This window comes from Pezoporus wallicus, unplaced genomic scaffold (genome assembly GCF_028554395.1).
Source record: "Pezoporus wallicus isolate ANWC-B61680 ecotype Strahan unplaced genomic scaffold, APGP_CSIRO_Pwel_v1 contig_8839, whole genome shotgun sequence".
In the NCBI taxonomy this organism is placed as follows: Eukaryota; Metazoa; Chordata; class Aves; order Psittaciformes; family Psittacidae; genus Pezoporus; species Pezoporus wallicus.
In genome coordinates, this window is record NW_026641258.1 from 492,171 (window position 1) to 516,431 (window position 24,261).

At 44.0% G+C, this 24,261-nt stretch overlaps 1 protein-coding gene and 1 long non-coding RNA gene across 3 annotated transcripts; one reads left to right on the forward strand and one right to left on the reverse strand.

Moving 5' to 3' along the window:
- The first annotated feature begins 94 nt into the window (after window positions 1-94).
- Window positions 95-9,855, forward strand: LOC130606427 (uncharacterized). 2 transcript variants are annotated; one of them, XR_008973970.1, is made up of 3 exons: window positions 95-189; window positions 7,948-8,102; window positions 9,678-9,855. It is a non-coding gene; the product is annotated as an uncharacterized LOC130606427 (long non-coding RNA). The 2 variants fall into 2 exon arrangements; XR_008973971.1 differs by lacking the exon at window positions 95-189 and adding an exon at window positions 2,378-2,719.
- Window positions 4,416-23,243, reverse strand: RANGAP1 (Ran GTPase activating protein 1). The gene is made up of 15 exons (XM_057422743.1): window positions 23,108-23,243; window positions 21,783-21,910; window positions 20,626-20,685; window positions 19,808-19,987; window positions 18,393-18,527; window positions 17,080-17,238; window positions 16,793-16,906; window positions 14,964-15,063; window positions 14,507-14,591; window positions 13,968-14,109; window positions 13,373-13,486; window positions 13,017-13,119; window positions 11,206-11,294; window positions 9,443-9,564; window positions 4,416-5,310 (listed from the first exon to the last, which is right to left on the reverse strand). Exons 1-15 carry the CDS (start codon window positions 23,217-23,219, stop codon window positions 5,241-5,243), a joined length of 1,713 nt encoding a protein of 570 aa, XP_057278726.1. The 5' UTR covers window positions 23,220-23,243; the 3' UTR covers window positions 4,416-5,240.
- Window positions 23,244-24,261: the final 1,018 nt, after the last annotated feature.

Sequence of the window (24,261 nt, forward strand, 5' to 3'; positions counted from 1 at the left end):
GGTCCGGGAGCACCAGCACTGGGGAGCCCAAGCCCAGAGCGCTCCAGCACCAGCCCAGCCAGAGCCCACGTGGGGTTTGCTCTTGCTGCTGCTCAGGCTTTGCCTTTTCTTTTCCTGCTGCCTAAGTCACAGGAGCTACAGAGCTGCAGGGCAGAAAGGTGACATCCAGCCAAAATGGCAACAGCAGCAGTAAGCCTGAGCTGGCAGGGCTGGCTACAGGGCTGTGCCTCGTTTACAGCCCTCCCGTCTCCTCATCTTGCTTCTCTGCCTGCTTCCAAGAGGCCAGGGGTGGCAGTGCCTGTGTGAAACACACAAGTTTGTTGCAGAAGGGCAGGGGGGCCTTTGTTCTCCTCCTTGACTCTCATTTCCCCTGTTTGGCTCTGGGCTTTGTTCCCCCAGGGAACACGAGCAGATCTGCACTGGCAAAAATCTCATAAAAGGGAGAGAAACCCGAGTAAGCCCTTCCCTTGTTCACCAATCACCTCAGCTGCCAGAACCAGTACATCCCATCCTGGTGCCACCTGTGGGTGATGCACATGCTGGATGGCACCTGCCAACCTCCCCACTGCCAGATGGCCAAAGCCTTCCTAGCTGTGGCCTTGGGCTGGCATCCCCTTCATCCCTGCAGCTCCCAGGGTGCTTATTGCTCCCATGACACAAGGTGACCCAACTGCATCTTTATGGCACCGCTTTTGTGCTCATCTCCACTCTGCTCTGCAGGGAGGACCACTGGGGATGTAGATCTAGAGGGGATGAATCTGCCTCGGGCTGGTGGCAGTCACCCTGGGCAGCTCAGAGCTTGCACTGAACCACCAAGACCCATCCTGAAGTGGTGGTGGCCTTGGGGAGCGCCACCTGAAGGGAGCAGTGACTGTTCTGGGTGCTCTGCCTGGTGGTCTTCACCCTGCGCCTCCTGCATGCATGGCTGGCCCTTATGCCCCTCTGAGCTGTTACTAATAAGTTCTGTGGCCTGTGCCCCTGCACTATCCCTGGCAGTGTTCAAGGTCAGGTTGGACGGGGCTTGGAGCAATCTGGTCTTGTGGAAGGTGTCCCTGCCCGTGGCAGGGGGTTAGAACTGAGTCAGATTTAAAGGCCATTTCAAACCTAACAATTCTATGATCCCAGTGCCACCACCTTGCAACACTGCCTCTTCCCCATGCTGGAGGCTGGTTTCTTCACAGACCTGATGAGCATCACTACGCTCTGCCTAAGGGACAGTGGGGTGGAGCAGCTCTCGCTGGGCACTTGGAGGGGTCTGGGGAGCCTCAACCAGATCTTCTGCTGTGACCACCCTGCACCTCAGTGGAACACCATCTGCCAGCTGATGTGGAGCTACCTGCGCAGCCACCATCGCTGCCCAGCTCCCCACCGCGTGGCCCCTCCACCCGTTATCCTGGCCAGGTCCTCCCACCCCTGCATGGCTGACTGAAGGCACCAACACCTCCCTGGCTCTGCTGGAGGAGTGGAACCAAGTACCCTGGCAGCGAGAACCACGCCTGCCCTTTCCCTAGCCTCCCCCAGGCTTTTAGGTTGTTCGCTTACCCAGCAGTGATTGAAAGCAGAGCTTTAGCTTCTGCCAAGGCTGGAGGGAGGCAGCCAACCTTTCCTCTCTCCGATGGGGCATGGCAGCAGGCTTGAACTTCTACTTGATGGGGCTTAACCCACCTTTACCAGGCCAGACACTTTTGCTTTCCATGAAAGAAAATGTTTTACCTTTGCTGGTAAGGAGCACAGTCCTATTGTTACCGGTACAGGGTTTCACTGCTCACGCATCATAGAATCAACTAGGCTGGAAAAGACGTTTAAGATCATCAAGTTTGACACCCCAAGGTGCTCCATGCAGAGAGCTCTGCACCACCGCTGCCTGGCTGGGCTATGTTCAAATTAAAAATGCTACTGACAACAGCAGTACTTCTGGGGTCAGATAGTTGCACAAGACAGGCTGAAGCAGTACTGGAATGACCCTGTCTTCCTTCACGGTACTGCTGGGAATCAGTCCTCCTCTGGGATCAACTTCTGCTGGAAATAACAGTTAACAATTCCCACCCTCTTTTTTCCTAATCTTGAGGCATAAACCAATTTTGAGGGATTTCTGAGTCCATGGGCTACCTAGAAGCTATTTGGTTTCTGCAGAGCCTGTAACTTCTATCCTCACACATCCCTTTTTCCTATAAACATCTGACCTTGACACTGAATACCAGGACCAGGAAAATCCTGCTACTAAGTATTGCTTGCTTTTGAAAAACACTTCGGGATCAGCATCTCAAACTCGTTCTGCTACTATGGCTACTCAAAGCTTCCCGCACACATTCGCCCCACAACCTGGCCCACAGGTCTGTCTGGGAGCAGCAGCACCCCTCTGACCTTCTTTAGCAGGCTCTGTGTACGCACACACTGTGCTCCACCAGACCCACTGCAGATGACCTCCTGTACAGTGTAACCCTTTGGCTTGGTCTCTGCATCATGTTCCTTTTCTCCATGACCCTCCTCTGGGGCAGAGGGACATGAAGAGCAGCAAGACGCCAAGGAGCCTCAAGAAAAGCTGTGTTCAAGACTTACAGAAAACACAGATTCTTTTATGTCCCAGTTTTGCCCTGAAGCTGATGGCAAAACTTTACAGATTTGCTTGTGCATCAGGCAGGTGAAGGAACGAGCCAGGAATGAGGTGAAAGAGGCAGGGCTCGGCCTGCAGTGACTGAAGCTCCTTCTGTAGGCACAGGTACCTTCACTTCAGTTGTTTTTCACCCATTTGGACACAGAGGAGTTCCCAGCTTCTGTCACAGAAATGGCAAGAAGATGCATTTTGCTCTTACGGCAGCCCTGTTTTAACAAGGGACACTGCTCTCACATGAAGAGCAGCACCTCTTACACCTCAGACTAGACACTGCTTTCCTGAGCCCGATGGGATCACAGACACAAAAACCCTCCCACAGCCATCCCCGTTACATCAGTGGTTGCCCTGAACAGGCTCACAACCTGGAAGAGTTTAAGTAGCGCTTGCAAGCAGGTCTTGCACATACCACATACTGTATTTCAGTGCAGTACCCCAAGCCCTTGTTATTATCCATGCATACCCTAGAGTTGACACCAGCTTTTCCTGCATTTAGGGCAGCTGCGGAACATATCTCTCACAAGGAAGGGGCACCTAACTCCATTTCCTTGCCTCCTTTCCTGGCACTGGCCCCATTTATACTGCACATTGACTGCAAGGCCAGTTAAGGGAGGTGAATAGTCTTCTCCAAATGAAAACAGAGAGGGAAGGAACAAGAGGGACTGTAGCAAGAGGACAAGGGGTGATGGGCTTAAAATGAAGCCAAGGAAGTTCAGGTTAGCTAGAAGGAAGAAATTCTTCACTATGCATGTGTCGCGGTTTATACCCAGTCAGACAGCTTGTTCACTCACTCCCCCCTTCTTGCCCTCCCCCTGCTCCTGGAGGGATGGAGAGGAGAATTGGAAAGAATGCAACTCCCACGGGTTGAGATAAGAACTAAGTCCAATAACTAAGGTGTAACACAAATCACTACTGCTACCACCAATAATAATGACAAGGGAAATAACAAGGGAAAAGAATACAACATCTCACCACCTGCTGACCAATAACTTGCCCCCTCCAGCCTCACCAGGCACCAACTGATACCTCCTCCAACCCCGCAGTCTTCCAGCCCTTCCAGGTAACTCCCAGTTACCTCCTGGGCATGACGTGCTGTGGTATAGAATACCTCTTTGGCTAGCTTGGGTCAGGTGTCCTGTCTCTGCTTCCTCCCGGCTTCCCCTCCTCCCTGGCAGGGCATGAGGCTCGCAAAGTCCTTGGCCAGAGCAAAACATCATTGTTATCAGCTCTGTTCCCAGGCCGAAAGTGAAAACACAGCACTGCACCAGCTACCAAGGAGAAAAATGACTGCTACTGCTGAACCCAGGACAGCATGTGGTGAGGCACTGGAATAGGCTGCCCAAGGAAATTGTGAATGTTCCATCCCTGGCAGTGTTCAAGGCCAGGTTGGACAGAGCCTTGGGTGACATGGTTTAGCGTGAGGTGTCCCTGCCCATGGCAGGGGGGTGGAACTAGATGATCTTAAGGTCCTTTCCAACCGAAACCATTCTAGGATTCTAACTCTTTGCTACCTGAAGCGAGAGCTGAGTTGATTCTCAGAGGCTTGAATGAAGAGGGAGCAGGATGAGCCTGGGTGCTCAGGAATTGTACAGGTAGATGCCACAAAACACACGCAGACCCATGGACAACCCTCCACACAGATTGAGGGGCATCTGCTGCTACTCCATTCCAAGAAGAACAGTCCAACCCAAGAATGATCAGCACAGCCCTAATTCTTCTTACTCTTGCATGTGCTCCGTTTTCAAACACACATACAGAACACACAGTCCCACTGTTTTGTCAAAGGCAGGAGAAAGGGAACACGTATTCCACAAGGATTTTTGTATTCATTTCCAAGCCAAGCCTATCTAATTAGGAAGAGAAGGGAAAGGAACAGGGAAAGGGCAGGAAGAAGGAAGAACACAGGCAATGGCAAAAAAAATTTACAATAAAAATACACTTGCTCCCTAAGCAATGGCCACCAGGGTTAGCCACACTACACAGATACTCCAAGCCACAGCAGCAGGGGAGCAGTATATTAAAATACAAACCAGTCACACACTGCCGTCAACAAATGGGCTTGAAAGAAGTAGCAAAGGGGAGCACAGCTTACCCCTCTGACCTGGCAGCAGCAGAAGGGGGTCAAGCACTCCCCTGGCCTGAAGAAGCAGGAACATAATCGCCTCCCTCCTGCACCGTGCTGAATGCTACCAGACAGGAGTCACAGTCCAATAAAATAAAATGCACAACTGGGTTGATCCTGACGAGAGCACTTCTGGGCCCTGTCTTAGTCTTGACAGACCCTTGCCAACACGAGCAGAGTGGAGAACTCCTCTTTTCAATTCATGCAGAGCTCAGAGCAGCACTGACATACTCTAGCATAAGCACCTGCCCTGCAGACCAGGGAGTCACTTCATGAAGAGTAGGAAGAAAAAAAAAATAATCAGCATGATTTGTCCATGTTTATGAAAGCAGAAGGAAGGACAGAGCTACAGGGGGTGGGAGGAGGAGAAAAAGAAAGGGAAAAGAAAGAGGCATGGACAGTGTGTCTGTATGGGCTCTGGGATCCTCTCCCACCATGCAGCTCTTCGTTCTCTGCTGATGACAGTCCTACGAGGAGGGAAGGGCACAGCAGCATGTCTCTTTTCTCCTACAGCTGGTGGAGGGTTTGTAAGAGCATGTGGCGAGCAAACGAGCAGGAGTCAAGAGCACGGTTTGGTCTGTGGAAAGAGGAGAGACACAGATTTAAAATACTAAATTTAAGAACTGCTTTGTATTTGAGTATTTCAAATGCACTGGGCTTGCACATCCAAAAGCCTACATCTTTTCCCTTTGGTTCTCTCTTCTGAAACAATTCCCTCACTGCTGCACAGATCAGTGCTTCCCGCTCAGAGCTTGCTGCGGAAAACACTCTCCTGTTGCTGCATCCAAGTCATGAAGACAACAACCAAGAATCAGATCATTTATTTCCACAGGTACACAAACCAGCAACAGACTGTTGGCTTCTGCATGCTAGTGTCACATTTTTGGTAGAACACAGCAGGTGAGGGTGGAAGCCCCCTTCCCTCACTTCTGGCAATAGGTTTTTCATCTAGATCCACTGTTCAGGCCCCAAAACACAAGCCTGTTCCTACTCAAAACTTTACTCATCAAGTTATCTGCTATTTATGACCCAATTTTATCTCTCCCACCATAGCAAAATAACCTTTAATAAGTACTAGTAGCGAGGCCTATTCAATCTGAGAAAGAAGGGTGAGCTGAAATAAAGATTGAAATATCTAGGTAAAAACAAGAAGCAATAGCTGCAGTGCTTGGTTAGGATAGGGCTCCATGTCTGCTGCAATAAAAGCATTGGCAAGGAGAGTTAACCCCTTTTATTTCTTCAAGAGCCATTCAATGCCCCACACTGAACAGACACAACTCATAGTTTATCTTCAAAGTGGCTGGGCAAGGTATTTGAGTCACCATCTTCGGAAGATGCAGCCCTGTTTGCAATGGACAGGTTGATTCTGTCTGGGCAGCTCCCCATTTTTGGAAACAGGGAATCTAAACTGCTGCTGCTGATCACAGCCAAGCTCCCTCAACCTTCACTCCTAATCCCTCTTCTAACACCAAAAGCTTCCTCACTTGCTGTGAAGTTCAACTGCTGACACTCCATGCTACAGACTGTTGAAAGAGGCCAGTGATGGGATCCAATCCCACTGCAAAGAGCAGCAGAACAGCCCCCAAAACCCCTACCACCTCCTCCACTGGGCAGGCAGACATCCACACCCTTTCAGTGTTTTCACCTAAAAGATTATATAAAAGCACATGTGGATTCACAGCACCCTCTTGTGTCCAAAAAAAATAGGAAACAAGGCCTGACAGCAGCAGTTAAGATGGATGCTGCTCACAATCCATAACCGTAATTCTTCTTTTTGGATGGAGAACATAACCCACATTACCAAAAATTGTCACAAAAGAAAGGAGAATTACTCCTCCAGCACTAAGCCCTTTACAGCACAAGGCAGCAGAGCTCCAGTCTAGGCAGCTACAAAAAGTTTATAGCTCTAGAAGCCCAAAGAACCACAATCCTGAAAGAAAAACCTAGGAAGTATATATTAAAAAAAAAAAAGCATCCCTGTTTGCTATAAATGAAGCATGGGATTGACAGTGGAGCAATTTAAGATTAGGATGTGGTTTTATTATGACTGAATTCCAAGGAAAGACAAGGGGTGTAGGTTAATTGAGAAGCTGTGTGCTGGTTTTGGCTGGGGGTAGTTCATTTTCTCCACAGTAGCTTGTAAAAAGCTACATTTTGCATTTGTGCTGAAACCAGTGTTGAGAATACAGGGACATTTTCCTTAGTTCTAGGCAGGCAGAGTCAAGGTCTTTTACTGCTCCGCACCCCACCAGGGAGTGGGCTGGGAGCGCACAAGGCTTTGGGAGGGGATACAACTGGGACAGCTCATCCCAACTGCCCAAAGGGATATTCCATACCATAATGCAGTGTTATGCTCAGCATATAAAGCTGGGGGAAGAGGAAAGGGGCTGGGGGGGGGGCATTCAGAGTTACAGCAGTCATCAGAGCAATGTGTGACTGAGCCCTGTTTTCCTGAAGATGGCTGAACACCTGCCCAGTGATGGGAACAAGTGAATGAATTCCTTATTTTGCTTTGCTTGCATACACAACTTCTCCATTACTTATTAAACTGCCTTTATCTCAGCCTACAATTTTCTCACTTTTACTCTTCTGATATTACCAGACCATGCAGCAGAAGGGTTTGCAAATCAGAATGCTTCAGCTTCAAGAATTTCATAACATCAGGGACACTGCAGACTTGGTACTAGCACCCTTGCATACCAAAGGCAGGCAGACAGATCTGCTTTCTACTGTAAGAGGCTCTTGACTCACAGAGCTTTTACAGAAGCTTTGAACAATCTCACTTTTCCCTTTTGTGCTTCTAGTGAAATACTGCCTCTACATTCAATGGAATCAACTCAACAAAAAAATGAGGCCAGACTCCTACTCTTATTTTGTATGTACAGTACAATCTAGAGATAAACATTTACTGAAGCCTGAGAGAGGCCTACATATACACAGGGAAAGGGAGACAAGTGTCTTTTGTAAGCAAATTTATTTAGAAGGACATGTAAAGTTGAGTTAAGGTTATTCTGGGAACTAGAACCCAACACAAGCAATTAGAATGGTTAAACACACTGAACCAAAGTCCCCTTTCTGTATTCCCAGCTTCAAGCGATTTAAATCCTGTTTGGAGGGCTGAGGTGTGATAAGTGGAACTTGTCATGATCAGTCTGGGTCTCCACATAACTAACACCTTATGAAGTCAGTCATTTTCTTCACCTTTTTATTTTAGGGCTGGTATTGGATCCTTATACTGCACATATTTACTTGATCAACACGCAAGTGCACAGGCAGCAGTGTAGGAAACAGCAGAAATAACTGCGATCCATCTGGACAACTTCACAGGGCAAGTTCTGCTACTTCCTGCTTAAACCTACAGAGTTGGAGGTAGAGTTGTTCAGCTGGTAAAGCGTATGATCCTTGGCCTGTAATTGCCTAATTCCTAGCCTAATGAAGCTAAAGAGATAGAGAGCAAAACTGTTCTACCAGAAGGGCCTCTAGGTTAGGATTCACACCACTAAACAAGCTAGTTACGTGGCTTTATTTTCCAAAACTGACCTTAGCACAGCTGGTTGCTGAACACATACCACCATTACACATCAGCTTTAACAGCTTCAGTCACATCCACACCTTATCACAACTGGCCTGCTTCCAATCCCAGCAGAACTAAGAAAAGACTACCAATATTTAACTGCATCCTTAATCACCCATAGTTTGTGCAGATCACAAGTATTCAATGCCTCTGCCTTTTATCAGCAAGAGATCCTAAGCATCTGCATGCTACCCATACCATGAAAATCAAGAAAGCTTAAGGCTCATCCTTTAACCAGTTAAAAAGCTGCTCTCACCCTACATGGCACAAGGTTCACATCAAAGCACTAAGCTCCAAATGGATCTGGGGCTTCAGTTGTTTTGTCTTAGGTAACAATCTCAGATTGTTTCTCCTGTTGACTTCTGAACAGTAATTTTTAATCCTTCCTCTCTTGAGGAAAGGCCTATTTGGTGTGTTTTTTCCAAGTCTCATCAATGCTGAAGTTCACACCAATTTAATCCAGAACAGATACGGCTTCCACAGCTATTGCACTTAGTACATTAGAAAACCTAGAGCTAGTGGGACATTTATTCTACACCTATACTACAAAAAAACATTAGAGGCAGGCAGTAGAAGCAGCTTCTTCAGCACACATGCTCCCAATTTAGTTCTCAAAAATTGCTAACCTTGCTGCATCACAGCAGGAAGCTTAATTTAGGAACAAATTCAGCCTTTGTGTTTTGCAATGTTTTGATCTGCTGGCATTCAGTGTTACACAGCATGATGACCCAGGCAGAGCTCTGCTGACCCTCAAACTCAGAAGGATGATTTGGAGGGCACAGTTAGATCCAGTGTACTCATAGTTCACTCAAGATTAGTGGCTAGAAACCCAGCAGGTTTCCTTTAGCTCAAAACCAACTGTTCTGTGAATAGCATTAGTAGTCTCTGTTTCAGAGCCAGCTGGTTGCAAAGCCAGCTTTCCATTAGTTCTTCTTTAAGATCAAGAAGATTTTTTTTTACTCTAAAGCTAGCATACTGCAGTAAACAAGATAAAAGTAGAGGCCTATTATACTATTAATCCTTAATTTCAGAACAGGTATTTCTTAGGCTTTAACAGAACATCTTGCATGTAACTATTAACCCTCAGTTTCACTAGCTCCTGTGGAGAAGATTGCATGGCAAATACAATACTCACTTTGTCACAAAAGCAGAAAGAACTGGGGCCAGAGACTTGGGGAAATAATCTTGCTGGACCATATGATTCAGGGTCATAAGAATACCATAGAGGCTTGGGGCAACTTTGACCTTCTCTTCACTCTGAGAAAAGGACAAGAAGATGAAGACAGACATCAGAAAAATCACTATTTTATCTAATCCACTGTAGTTCACAGAGGCAATAAACTTTGTTGAAAGTGCTTTTCTTTCTGCAGGAAAGAAAAGATTGTCACTAAATCGTGCAGTGTTTCTCAAGACAAAGAAAATTCCACAGCCTCCTAGCACCATCATCTGAAATAAAGCAGCATCAAGAACATTATATTACTTATCAAGGGGCAGCAGTCATAATTGCAAAAGGAAAGTAGTGACCTTGCAAGTGAAACTACAAAAACTTCTGAGGCCCCGAGTGTTCGCTTAAGCGATTCCAGACTTCAACTCAAAGAATTCAGATGCCTTCACTAAAATAATTTCTTATGTATTATTCTGTAGCTCCTTTTTATACCATCTACTGTTCTTTGTCAGGCTTCCTCCAGAACTCCATGCAGTATTCCCAGAACTGGTCTCACAGTCACATACAAGATAAAGCTAATCCCACTGTTTACATGATACACAAGTTACTCCTGCTCCTAATGTGATGCTAACCTACATGTGCCATCTCTTACATTGTTTTCATTTATTTATCCACTGCCATTTCAACTAAAGTCCTTCAATCTACAGACATTCTATAGATCTAACTAAACCTGTATTCCTACATGTATGATCATGAGTTCATTCCAGAATAACCACTGCTCAAGTGCTTCCAGCTATATGGGACAAAATTATGGAAGATGCTTCCCCTCCACATATGCTTAATCCATGGGGAGTCTTCTATATTAGAAGGCAATCAGTTGGCTAACCCTCAAGGGCTTCATCAATGCCTCTTCCTGGCCTGAAAGCTCTTCAGGAGCACAGGTCTATGCTTTGTGCCTTATACATATTTGCTGTTTTCTGTAAGAGGGAGTTGGTAGTCCCCAAGACAGGCACTGAGCAAAAAAAGCTCTCTTGTTCTATTTACCCCTCTGAGAAACAGGAAGCTTCAGCACTGGTCCATTCTCAGCTTCTAGGTCTGAAGGCAGTGAGAAACACTAGCCCTTGCAGCACAAATAGGCAGAAGTGCTTAAGTTTGCAGACAGAACCTCTCCCCAGTCACCTCACTGAAAGTGAAGATGCAGGTATTCTAATTTCCATTAATTCAACTTTCCTGATGCCCATCTTTTCTCACAAGAAAGTTATTCCCTGTAATTACACATTTAACACTAGTATTTGGCAATATACTCCAAAGCATGAAGTTGAATGCTGCTGATCTAGCATGAGTAGTTGGGATAAATGTTTGAATCATGCTACTAAGAGATGTCCTAAAGTCACATTAGTAACATAATAGATTAACTCCTGGATATGGCTTTTTATAGACACTGTAGTCCACAACAGCACTATTTCCTTACCTGACCCTTCCTTCCTCTAAGGGAAGACTAAGGATGCACAGGACATTAAGCAGAAGAGGTACAAAGAGTTAGCATCATCATAATGTAACCTTGCAATCTGCAATTTCTGTTGGACCGGACCTGCAGACTTCCATTGTCCCTGGGCATCAGGCATGCATAGGTACCCAGCTGCTTCCACGGCAATATAACTACCCAAAACCCAACCAGCCTGGTCTTCAACAGCCTAAACATATCATAACTTAACTCTTTGCTGCTTCCTCACCTTAAGTAATCCCATGTGGACCAAGAGGCTTGTGACAAATGCATCTGAATTAAATGTGGCAGAAGTGAAGGCTTTTTTCATCAAGGCATCTAAAATGAAATAAGCATATTAAGCAATAGAGAAAGGGATGCTGTAACAGATTTTAAGATTGAGATTGATCATACAGGATCTCAGGGAGCATCATCTGTTTTGGGATGCAGTACCCATTAACATACAGTTGTCTCTCAGGGAGCAGGTGTAATCTTTGAAACACTGAGATAAGTAAAACCCGGTCTTTTAAGTATAAGGTCCAATACAAAGGAAGAGCAACCCAAACAACCCCCCAAAAAAGGTACAACAAAACCCCCAAAATCCCCACAATGCCAAGCTTCAAATGCTATTCGACCTCAGTCTTCTGCACCATAACATGCTCTCCTCAAGGCATTTGAACATGCATGCTATGTGCAGGCATATAAATATGATCAGATGAAATAGAGCATCAAATTAGAAGTGTGACATTTTAAAGGCCAGCAAGAATTCACCTTTCATTTGAAACCAAAGGGAATGAGAACACAATGAGAAAAAAGTTTCTTTAGCTGTTCTCTGGGCTCCCTCAGGACCAATATTCTGCCACAAGCTATGGGCAAACCAGTGCTTTAGCCTCTCATGTCTACAAGGTAGGCAAGGCACTTCTTTTGACCTATGACTGTTCTGGTTTCTTGGAACAGGCAGAACCTATTAGAGCAGCTGTAGAACAGTGTCAGACATTAACCAGGGACCTCAAGGTCAGCTTATGCTTACTTTCCTGGAAGGAAAGTAATTGCCAGGTTCTACATTTCCCTAAGGGGTAAGAGTAGTAAGGAACAGCTATTGAAATAAATGCATTTACAAGCACAATTCAGACAACAGGAATATCCTGTGCTCCATTTTTTGGGACAACTCAATGAGCATGAGCCAAGGCCAGCACTGGCTTAATGACATGCCAACTGACTATTTCTGGCTGATTGGAACCATAGCCAACTGTAGAAAACACACATTGTGACAGACAACAGCTAACAGTTTCACAATGACTATATACTCCAAATTAGAGAAGTGCACATTTGTTAGCATTAAATCACTAAATAGTCTTGAAAGTAGTTGATCCGGTTCTTTTGCACAGTATCATCACATAGCTCATGTACGAGAGAACTGCCAGGGGATTTGAAAAAGATAAAAGTCAATGCTCAGGTGCCTAGGAGCACTTAGAAATTCCCATTTCCAAGTGAAAACATAAAGGGGATACTGTTAGTGTACAGGGAAATGACCTAAGCCAAATCACTGCTCCACAATATACAGTCCCTTGTCTGTACATTAGCTTCTGTGCCTTGTTTCATGTTGCAAGTATCTGCTTCCTGAAGCAACTAAAAATGTTTCTGACTGATAAAAAGACCTAAGAGGTCTCTCTTCACATTCTCTTGATACTACATTGGTGAGGCTATTCTCTACAAAATACTCCAAGTAAGCAGCCTTGAAAAAGTAACTGCCTTTGGAACACAGAATGACTGTCTATTGACAGCCTAGCATCAAGGAGATGAAGGGCAACACAGGTACAATAACAGCAACTACAACAGACACTGATCAAGTTTTAGAAGCACAAGATATGCTAAGTTCAGAATTAACCTCTATTTTCACTCCACACAATGGCATGGCACAGCTTGGTACTTTGTTATCTGGGTTTCTTGCTGCCAGGGACAAAACAGTCCAATGGCCTGGCCCACAGCGCCCTGTTAATCACACTGGTGTCCTTGACACTGAAGCAGATCACACCATGAAATGAAGAAATGCCCAGTCACCTGTTGTTTCATGCACTGCTGTTTTCACTGGGGCTTCATCTTTGAAAACTGATGATATCCTTAGGAGAGTTGTAACTACTTTTTCTACATCAGATGTATCTGTCTGAAAGACAAAAAAAACCAGACCATTCAGTACACTGCTCACCAGCTACAGAAAACAGGTCTCCAATAAGGCTGTGACAAGAATTACAGCCTTCAGCTGATTGACATCAGTTTTGCCTTTGCCATATCACAAGGCATAAAACACGACAAAATTACTCTAGGTAGAAGCTCTGGTGCCATTATAAGCATTAACTGCATCCTGTGCTTCCATTAGCTTCCTTGGGATCACTGGGGAGAAGATGCAAATCGCCTACCTGCTGAGCTATCAGCACAGAGCACTTTGGTCCTAGTCGCAGCAACTTCTCTGGTGATGGGAAAGCAAGGAATGTGGCAACATCCACAGGAGGAGATGGCACTGGAGTTGGATCCTGGAACAGGCAGAGTCCATCAATTTACTCTTCAAAGTAAATAAATTAGTTCAGCAGCAAAGGCACATAGGACAGGTCAGGACACAGGTACACCAGGTCAGGATTTGTTCTATTTGAAAATTATTCAAGGCTGGAATGAGCCCAGAGTTGAAAGAGCCAAAATATGCTAGCTCAACTGCATGGCATTGCACATACAAGGTACCCACTGTTTTCTGAACATGGGAAGACTTCTTCTACCCATGTTTGTTATGACCACTACCCAGCCTTTCCCTCCATGCACAGGTGCACATGGTTCACTTTAACAAAGCATGTTTCCAATTCACCTACTGCCTTTATGTTATCTCCCTGTTACTACATTGGCAGTCCACACAGGAACACTAACACCTCCCAGCACTCCAAGTTCAGATTCACTCCAGATCACACTTCCTCCTTTAATTTCCTCCAGCTGAAGAAACAGGAATGCATTTGGAAGCAAGCTTACCTGTGAATCAATTATCTTCTTAGGAGTGAGTGACTCCTGTTCTCCCTGTCCTCTCTCCTTCAGCTGTTGCTGTTCTTCTTCCTCTTCCTCTTCATCTTCCTCCTCCTCCTCTTCATCATCTTCCTCCTCCCCTTCATCATCACTAAGGTTTGAGAGTTACATGTTACATTACACACTTGCAATTCCTGTACACTGGAACTCAAAGCACCTTTTCAAGAGCAAAAAAAAGCAGCCTCCCCTGCAAGATATACTGCAGGTGGTACATATCCAGCTACAGACTGAGAAGACTCGGGCTTCAGTCACCCAGTTGACAATGGCAAGCAAAGAGCAAGAAATGCAGTCAATACCAAGTCCATCAATTAAAACAAGACACAAGGTTTAGCCTACTTATGGAATCCCTTGATTGTGCTCCACACTTCATGCTCTGTCCAACATCCATCTGGAATGTTACAGTTTTTGTCTTAAAACTGATAGGTGAATGAAAGTGTTTATAGCAATTTACATAAAATTTCCAATTTAAACTCTGGTATCTTGCCTACCTCAAAGATCCCAGCACAGTTCCCATATTGAAGCCTTCAAGAATCTCATGGAGTTGCTCACATCCCTCTTCTCCCAGGCAGTTACCTAGGTTGATAAACGAGAGTAGACTTAACAGACACACATAAGTTTGTCCTTGAGGACTTGCTGTGTATTCTTGTCTCATTTCTGAAATTGAGCCATTATCCTACACAATACCTTACAGGCAGCAAGGCAGACTTCTGTTATGAGAATCAAAGATGTTAAACCCATTTCAGCAGCATTACACAACAGTTGGAGACAAGCCAAGCCCCTAATTTTTACTTCCTGTAAAGTCATCCAAGTTCAGCAACTCTCAGATTTCCATTTCTTAAATGCTGACAATTGTAAGGCTAGATTGTGTGATACTGTCAATATTCTTCCTAGTAGTTTCTCATTAGGATCAGACTAGACATACTTTGATCCAGCAAACTTGCATACCATTGAGATCCAATTTCTCCAACTCTGTCTTATCTTCAACAGCCTCAGCAACTGTCAGAGCAGCATCTCGTTTGATCTCACAGAAGGACAAATTCAGTTCCTATGAAGCAAAAGGACATTGATAAGAGAATCAGTAATAGCTTTAAACTGAAAGGGGTATATTTAGTTATTAGGAAGAAGCTTTGTACTATGAGGGTGATGAGACTGCAACAGGTTGCCCAGAGAAGCTGCTCTATCCCTGGACTTGTTTAAAGTCAGGCTGGATAGGGCTTTGTGCAACCTGGTCTAGTAGAAGGTGTCCCTGCCCATAAGCGGGGGGGGTGGGGGTGTGGAACTAGATGAGCTTTAAGGTCCCTTCCAACCCACTGTTCCATGATGTTTGCAGAATTCTTAACATCTATCATCCCCATAAGCTTCATGTACTCACAAGAGCTCTGGAAAGACTTATTTGAACACAATCTTAGTAAAAAAAGTATTTTTAATTGGAAATACCTGACATACCCCCTACTTCATATACCTAAAAAGGGCATTTTGATACAGACTATTGTTAAAAGTAGCACTACTGAAGGTAACTACTCCACTAAAATAGCCACAGAGACTACACTATTCTGACTGATCACCTAAAAGGTAGGCATTTCAGTCCTTAGCAACTAGCTGACTGGCAATCTTCACTTATTCAAGGGTCATGAGAGCATTCCAAAACTCGCACATCAGTAAGTCTTACTGAAGAAAGGTAAATACTATGCAAAGTGGAATGCACATTTGCTTTTGGACACAGGTTAGACTTCAAAAGAAACTGTAAGTGGTACTACTACTGATAAACACAGCCAGAAGAGAAACAGTATGCACAGACTAATAAGAATAAAGTTATCCAGCAGCTAGACACCATCCCCCACCATTCCACACTGCGCTCGATCCTTCGCAAAGAGGGGATTTAATATTAACAGCAAAAGGGAAGCAGTCCTTGAACAGAATGAATCAGCTATGATTGCTTCATGCTGCCCTCCCTTAACCACTTCTCCTCTGGAAAACATGATTTAACTTCTAGCAGTTCATCTCAATACTCCCAGTAGAATCCTTAGTTAAGTTTTCCTGGGAGATTCAGACCAGTTCCATAACCAAGAGAAGCCTGCACAAGTGATGTAACACAAAGTACCTACTTCTTTCTGTACCACATTCATATATGTAAATAAATATTAGCACTCTAGCTGAAATTTTGTCTTTGACTAAGCCTGCAAGATAAGGAATTGTGTGTTCAGCATCTGTCCTGGTGCAGTTGTGACCCATGGCAGGTGTTTCTAGAGATCCTGGCTTACTTACATTACTGAATGGATTTAGGCTTGTCTAGAATGTTGTCAAATGAAAATACTGATGTAGGAGGCTCTGGTATTGCCAAAAAATCTAAAAATATTTGGATCTTTGATACATGTCCTAACAAAGAAAAAGCATTAACTGCGTGAGCTTTGAAATGCTGAAGCTGTTCATGAAAAGTAACATCTCAATCCTAACTCAAGACCTTCTGAGAGGTTCTAAAAAAGCAGATACTTCCGTTATTAGATTTCTTGAACAGCAACTTTCCGAGTTGAATCAAGAGCTTTAAAAACATCAAGCCGAGTCACTGGTACAACTCCATGTAGAATAGGCTTAGCTGGATGAGATGATGCCACTGATTTACACTACAGCTTATTGCTTTTGAGTTGTAAGCACAGAGCCTGCACTGAAGTAAATCCCACTTTAAAATAATCAGTAGTGGTAGGAAAATGGACAGTAAGACACAGAAAGAGGCATTTTCTGAAGAGATTCAAAGCTGAACAGCAAGACTATAATACCTTTAATTTATGAAGCCCTTCTTTAACAGCATCAGCAATAGCAACAGCACCCTTTGAACGCACCAGGCAGTCTCCAAAGTTGATTGCTTCAATCTGCCGAAGTAGCTTCAGAGTCTGCATGACAGCACAAATTTGAAAGTACAGACACGCAAGTAAGTAAATGTCCTATCACTCCTGGAAGGTCATCTTTCCCAACACAGCACAGCATCTGGCTCCACCACCCAGAGGTGCTAAGGCTAGCCATATTTGGAGAAACAAACCCAAAGCCACTGCTTAGGACAACTCACCTCTGCCATGGCCACAGCTCCTTTCTCTGTGAAGGTGTTGTCATTCAAGTTTATAACCTTAAGCAGTGGGTTGATGGCAAAGGCCTGGGCCAGTGCTGTGATGCCAGGATGGTTAATTCCATTCTGTGGCATATGGACCTCTTCTAGGGTCCCAATGATCTGGGAAAGGATTGCATATGAAAAAACTTGTCAGGAGACATATTTCAACTCAGGAGTAGAGCTCCACTCTTTAGGATTTGCTGAAAGTTGTTTTCTTCCAACTCAGAACTCAGTTCTTCTACAGAGTATTATTTACCAGCAATTATGTCACAAATTTAAGTGAAACTGCAAGCTCATAACAAGTGTCATATTAACACAAAGCCTTGATTTTAAGATTCACAAGTGGCATCCTCCTGGCACGCCTGCTCTAGATACCTTAAGACAGGAGCTCTTCACCCTTTGTTCAATAATACTGAACAGACCAAGCAGCACCACTGGATACAGTATTTTTCTAATTAAGATCTACATTTTACCTTGACTGCAGAAGCAAACCCATAAGAAAATCAGTATGAACACTGTTTATGGTCTAAACAGCATGTCACAAAACATAATAATGAATTCCTTACAAATCACTTATGCATATGTATCTAGGTAATCTTTTTGCCATAATTACTGGGTAGTCAGTCACATCCAGACAGCTCTTTACAAAAAAGAGAAAAGAACTAAAACAACCTATAACTTGCAATATCATTAATATATCTGACAATATGCATTACAATTCAGAAATCACTTTTAGCACCAATGGAGGAAAGAAGGAATTAGGTGCCCACAACTACAATGAATTCTCTTCCCCTAATAACAGGCAAATTGGCCAGTGACACCTAGAAAAAGCTAAGGAAGCATTTAGAGCCCTTAAAGGAGGATGCTAGTGAAAATACTAGGTTAATTTTGCCAGATGATTGAGCAACTAGGCAAAAAAAGCACTCAAGAGGTCAGCTGGTTCACCTAACCCCAGATAAACTCCATTAGCACAGAGGGAGAAGGAATAGGGCTATTATTAAATTACTCAAGAGATACCTATTTCTCCCTCAAGTAACTGCTTTACACAGCCACTAATCGTGTGTTTGGAAACTTGGGTCACAGAAACATTCAGTCATTAATTCTACCAGCACTTGTTGAAGACTCCAGTTTCAGCAAGCAACATTGCTACTTTAGTGAAACAACCAGCCACTGTGTCAAAGCTGAAGCAAGCTTTGTGTACATTACCTTTAACATTAGCCCTTAAGCACACCTTGCTCCTATTTGATGTTAAGAAGCTCTGGTTTGGTACTTACCCCAAAAGCTTCAGCCAGAGCAGTGGCACCATCATTCTCCAGACGATTTCTGCCAGCCACAAATATTTTCAAAGCAAGAGGCTTGCCCTGGGTACTTGATTTCCTGTGACACTCCTTCAGAGCACCTGCCAATATCTAAAGATAAAACAAGTAGTTTATACTACCTCAGCATCCCATTCTGAAGGAATCCAAACGTGTTTTGAGGACTCAGCTCTCAAGAAACACTTTTGTCACCACTGTTATGTACCTGATCTACATATAATAGGGCATACAATAAAACTGTCTAACTACAACACTTTCGCAGTACAGTCTTCAGTAAGATGCAATAACTTTGCAAAACTAGAAGACAGTGACCCCACTAAGAACATTTGATTCTTAAACAGGTAAACATATAGATCTTAATGATAGCAGTCCCAGTTTTCTGTGGCTTCCAACAGGCATCCCTTCAGCGCTAGGGTTGGTAACACTGTATTCTCAAATCCAAGTCTACTAGCCCCCTTGACAGGGAAACTAATCTTTAGGATAAAAAGAAAACAACCACTTTTTCCTATGGTCGATAAAAATAGATGAGCTTTCCACAGTTCAGAAATTTATCCAGGAAAGCATGTAGAAGGAAGAGATCTGGAGACCGAAGAAAGGGGCAAACAACAATCTTGAGTTTAAAAGGAAATGGGAAGTCCTGCAAATGGGGAGGAATAACACCATAAACCAGCATAAGCTGGGGGTACAACAACTTGACAGGGAAGAACTTAAGGGTCCTAGTAGATAAGAAGTTGAATGCAGGCTAGCAAGATACGCTTGCAGAGGAGAAAATCTACTGGGCCTTAAGGAAAAATATTGTCATCAGGTCAAGGGAAGTCTCTGCTCTGCCCTCTGAAATGCATCCAAGTACTCCTTGCATCAGGCTCCTACAGGAACATGCTTGGGTGAGTGCAGCAAAGGGTCCTGAGGATGATTAAGAAATTGAAGAATTTTACATACTGGGAGAGTGCTAAGAGATGGAATTAAAACTGGAGAAGAAAAGGCTCTGGGGGAGATCTTATCCATGTGTAAGAACAGGCAGAGTAACAGGACGTTATTCACAAGATAAGGTGGCCTAAAGGGAAAGCCAGACAAATGTACACAAACTGATGCAGAGAAAATTCCATTCAAAACCCACAAAAAAGTGGTTTGGGGTTTTTTAAACCCTGGGATAGACTATCCACAGAGCTTATCAAAATTCTCCATCCTTTGAGATAATCAAAACCTGACTAGACATTCCTCAGCAGCCTGGTCAAGTTGCCCTGAGCAGGGGAGTTGAACTAGACAATTACCAAAGATCCCTTCCAACCTCAAGCATTCTGTGATTCTGTGCAGGGCAGTATGAAGCCAAGTCCTGGCTCCAATCTCATTCCCAAAAAGTAGGGAATCCTTACCTTGCCACCACCAATGCCCATGCCACAGTTGTTGAGCTTGAGCTCTCGTAAGGTGTAGCACGCAGGGCTTTTCAGCAGTGCCTCAAAGCCACGCACTCCATCTGGCCCAAAGGCATTGTCACTCAGGTCCAGCTCCACCAGCTGGGCTCCAGCAGCAATGAGTGCATCCCCTAAAGCAATCTGCAAGGAAACAGATGGCAGTGGGTGGGAGTGGATCGACTCTTAGTGATAGCATCACTGCAGTGGCTAGGTATGACAGGGATGCTGCAAAAAATTTCCACTGTGACGTCTTTCGGCAAAACTGCCCAGGGAAATAAAACTTTACAGCTAAAGCCAGAGAAGAAGTTGTGCAAATTAAGCTGAAGATAATCATAAGGAAGTTACCAAGAAGTTCTCCCACTCCTTTAGGTCAAACACATCTTTCAAAGTGATTTTCCCCCTCTACACTGCTAGAAGAAATACTGTTTCCATTCTGTTGAGTTTATCATTTTTTGTTTCACAGGACTCAAGGAGGCAGGGAGCTCCGTAATGCTCTTGGAAGAAATGGCCACATGCTTTAGAAAGCTTAACTCCTGTTCTATCACAAGGATATTTTCCCAAGTGACAAGCTCCTTCACTAGCATGGACTTGCATTTGACCTTTCATTAACACTTTTCCACCTTGTACAGAGGGAGCAAAAAATAGGAGTAATTCATCTAGTGAGACACTCAGTGTTATCAGCATAAAGATCAGCTCTGCTGAAAAAATATACTCCCACAAAAAGCATTACAGGTGAAAAAAGTTATTAGGCAGCAGTCTCAGATCTAGTTTTTACTTACCAAAGCAGGAGGGATCTCAGACCTTAGTCTCCCTGTGAACATGTCACTCCAATGGCACCTCTAAAATAATAAACATACAGGTAGAAACGATTAAAATATTTAGGACAATCACTAGTTATACAGAGGTTTACACATACAAGCTGCATTACATCACTGGGACATCTTAACACTGTATATGCCTTCCCTTGGGCTTGTCATTTGTTTGTATTAAAGAGCTAAAACAACCAATGTTACAATTACTTCACCTGTAAGGACATAAACCCACTGAAAAGCACATTATAAATTAACACTATATAAGAATTCTTGCTTTTAATTCAAGCTGGAATGCTTTTCTGCTGAGATGATTACCACAGGAAAAAAAAAAAGCAGCAGGAAACTGAAGGTTACCTTAAGAATGCAGATTTTGCTAAGGTATGAAGCTCAAAAATCTGAATTTGCTTGAAAAGCCACACTTGGATGATTAATGTGAATCGGTGTTTCCTACTTCTCTCCTGCGAAGGACAGAGCCTCTAGCAGCACAGCATTATAGAATCAGAATAGTAGGGGTTGGAAAGGACCTTAAGATCACCTAGTTCCAACCTCCCTGCCATAGGCAGGGACACTACACGCTAAGACTCAGTCCTACCTGGCTTTTAACACTGCCAGGGATGGAGCATTCAACACTTTTTTGGACAAATTGTTCCAGCGCCTAGCATTAGGCTAGAACACAGCAGAGAAACTGTACCTGGAACACAAAAGCCTCATGGTGCACTTCATTATATTTTCCCAATTCAGGCATTCCCTGAAGACTTATGTTTCAGACAATCTGATCATTCCTAAGATTGTATGACCCCGCTTTTCCATTAGAACTTAAGTTTTGTTGTCAGTCATTTGTTCACAGATCCTGCCTCTGCAGTGAGGCTCTTCCTTGCACAGCCTTCCAGCTTTAAAATTGGAAGCTCACTGAATAGGAACAGTTAGGAATGCAGAAAGTGTTCCCATTATCCTGAAGTCCCCGTGTTCTGCCATATTTTCATCTGGTTGTTCTTCCTAACGGAAGAACCACCAAGCAAGTTCTGGGCCTTACTCAAGACAGGCTACTGGAGAAAAAGCATAGCTAGGCCTTCAGTATTTCTACATTACTTCCCCCTCAATTAGCCCCCACTTGAGGATCTCACCTTGAGCTCCGATTTCTTCTCCAAGGCTTTGGCAATGACCTTTGCTGCCTCCACACCCACTGTGTTGCCTTCCAGGCGCAATGCCTCGAGGCCATCAAACTCCTCAATTTGCTTGATAACTCCTTCAGCTGCAAAAAGCAGATAGTCTAGTAGGCCTTTCAGCTATCACCTTGGGTACCACAGTAACACTTTGATGCAGAAATACTCACTCAACTCTACCCTTATGGAAAACAGCTGAACAGTATTTAAAAGAATCCTGAAACAGCAATGGGAACAGACCTAAAGCATCAGGTCACTAAAGAGAACATTCTCCATTCCTCATCCTGCCTTTTCATACTTTATTTCTAGTTTTATTCTCAGACAGTCATCCTCCTATTTGCAAGAGTAAGTTTCCTGACTTCCCAAGAAAGATTCCTCTGCTGTTCAGTAGATGGTTTAGGAGCTAGAGTGCATGTGACTACAAGGATGTAAGGACTAAGATAGAAGCTGATGGGAACTGGTGCCACATCACAGGGAAGAAGTTCCCACTGACTGGTAAAAGTAGATGCCTGTTGAGCAAACATGTCAGGGTGGAGCAATTTACCTTCACAGGAATCCTATGCAAGACACAGCAGCAGGCTACAGACCCTTTCCTGTCAGTTATTCTGACATTCCAAAGCCTTTAGCCATAGTTCAGTGGCTTTGCACTACTAAAATAGCATACAAAAAAAAGCATCACCTCTGGAATCAGTAGAAGTATGCACTACACAAAACCTTTCTGAAGAACATGCTGTTTCTTGGTGTGGCAGAAATGTTGATCTAAATATATACATATTCTCCAGGTATTTGCTACATTAGCAGCTACTGGAAGACATTTTTAATTGAGAAATATATACCAGCAAGAGAAAATCCAGGAAAAAAGTGTCAGGAGTCTAACAAATTAATCACAATTTGGGAAGACACTGGACCATTGCAATAGACTGTCAGCCATTCCTTCTGTGCAGGTCTTTAAGGCATATACTTGTCAGTAAGTAAGCTGTCATTCACTTGCTTATTGTTTTTGAAAGTAGTGACTTCTAATGCCCAGTGACTGCCAAAAGGACTTGGAGAGAACACCAAGGAAACAAGAATTATACACCAGGGATGGTAAAACCACAATTCTACCATCTGTAGCACTACCAGGGCACAAGGGAAGGAAGCATCTCTATCAGAAGCAGCTGTAGCTGAATGACCCCTGCATCACAGCTAATACAACAACTTGCCCCTGCAGAATTAGCAGGCAGTTTCCCACAAGACTTTAGAATTTCAGGGAGACACTTCCCAGACACAAGGGTACTTTCTCTTACCATCTTCAGCTGTATTGAGTTTAAGGCTCTGGCCTTTGAAGCTCAACTGTCCACCACCCACTTTCGTTTTGGCAAGTGACTCCACAAGCTTAGTGATGTCTTCTGATGCCATTTTTCTGCTTTTCCAAGTGTTGAGCTGTCAATTCAAAGAAACTGTCAACATCAGAAAGCAAACTACAATCCATAATCATTAGCATTTTCCCCATAGCTTGCTTATCACAGCTAGGTAGGCTAGATTAATATTCCAAAGCCAGTCAGATGGTGTTGACTCTTCCAGTACTGACAGGACTTGGTTTGTGACGGAGTTGTAATACTTCATAAATAATCAGTAGCTAAAACTATGAGTTAAGGCCACATTAAGACATTCCTCTGGGCAATACTTTTGCCATTATACTATTCCTCCCTCCCCAAATCCCAATCTTTAGTTACACCTGCTGCACATCTGCCCTGTCCTCCAAAGCAAGCCAGAGTGAAAACAACTGATTTTCCAGTGATGTCCCCAGTACTGCCCTTGTCAGCACAGTTCTAGAACTGCTGTGTTGCTGAAAGCATTATGTGTTGCATCCAAAACTCTCCCAGGTTTGTGGGCTCTCTTTCTTTGCCGATATCCCATACATGAATCATCACACATTAAGCAGAATGGTCTTACACTGATGAAGGATAAGCAAATATTTTGCCTTGAAGCAAGTTTTGCTAGCCTTGCCTAGTAGAATCTGCATACCATTATTTGATGAATATCAATCACTGCATAAAGTAACCAGCCTCCATTCATTCAGCAGGATAAGCACAGCATGTTTCTTATCCCAGCACCTCTGCTGTGCTTAGAAGCAGCACATTTATAAAACAGATTTCAGGCATCAGAAGGGATGAAGGTTCATTCCTACAACAGAAAACTGGTTCCTGTCCATTCTGTCCGACTTAGAAATGGCCCCACACCCTTGCAGCTCTTTGAGCTCAACAGTGCTGATTTTAAAACACCCCCTAAACAGAAGCTGCATATTCATGCTCTCCTCCTGATACCTAGATGCAAAGCCTTCAGCTTCACAGAGCACAACTTCCCTCCAGCTTTCATTAACTTCTGTTTTGCTTTTGAAGCTGTGAAAAAGATCTCTAAGGTTATCAACATCACTTTTCTAGGATGACTGTCATGTCAG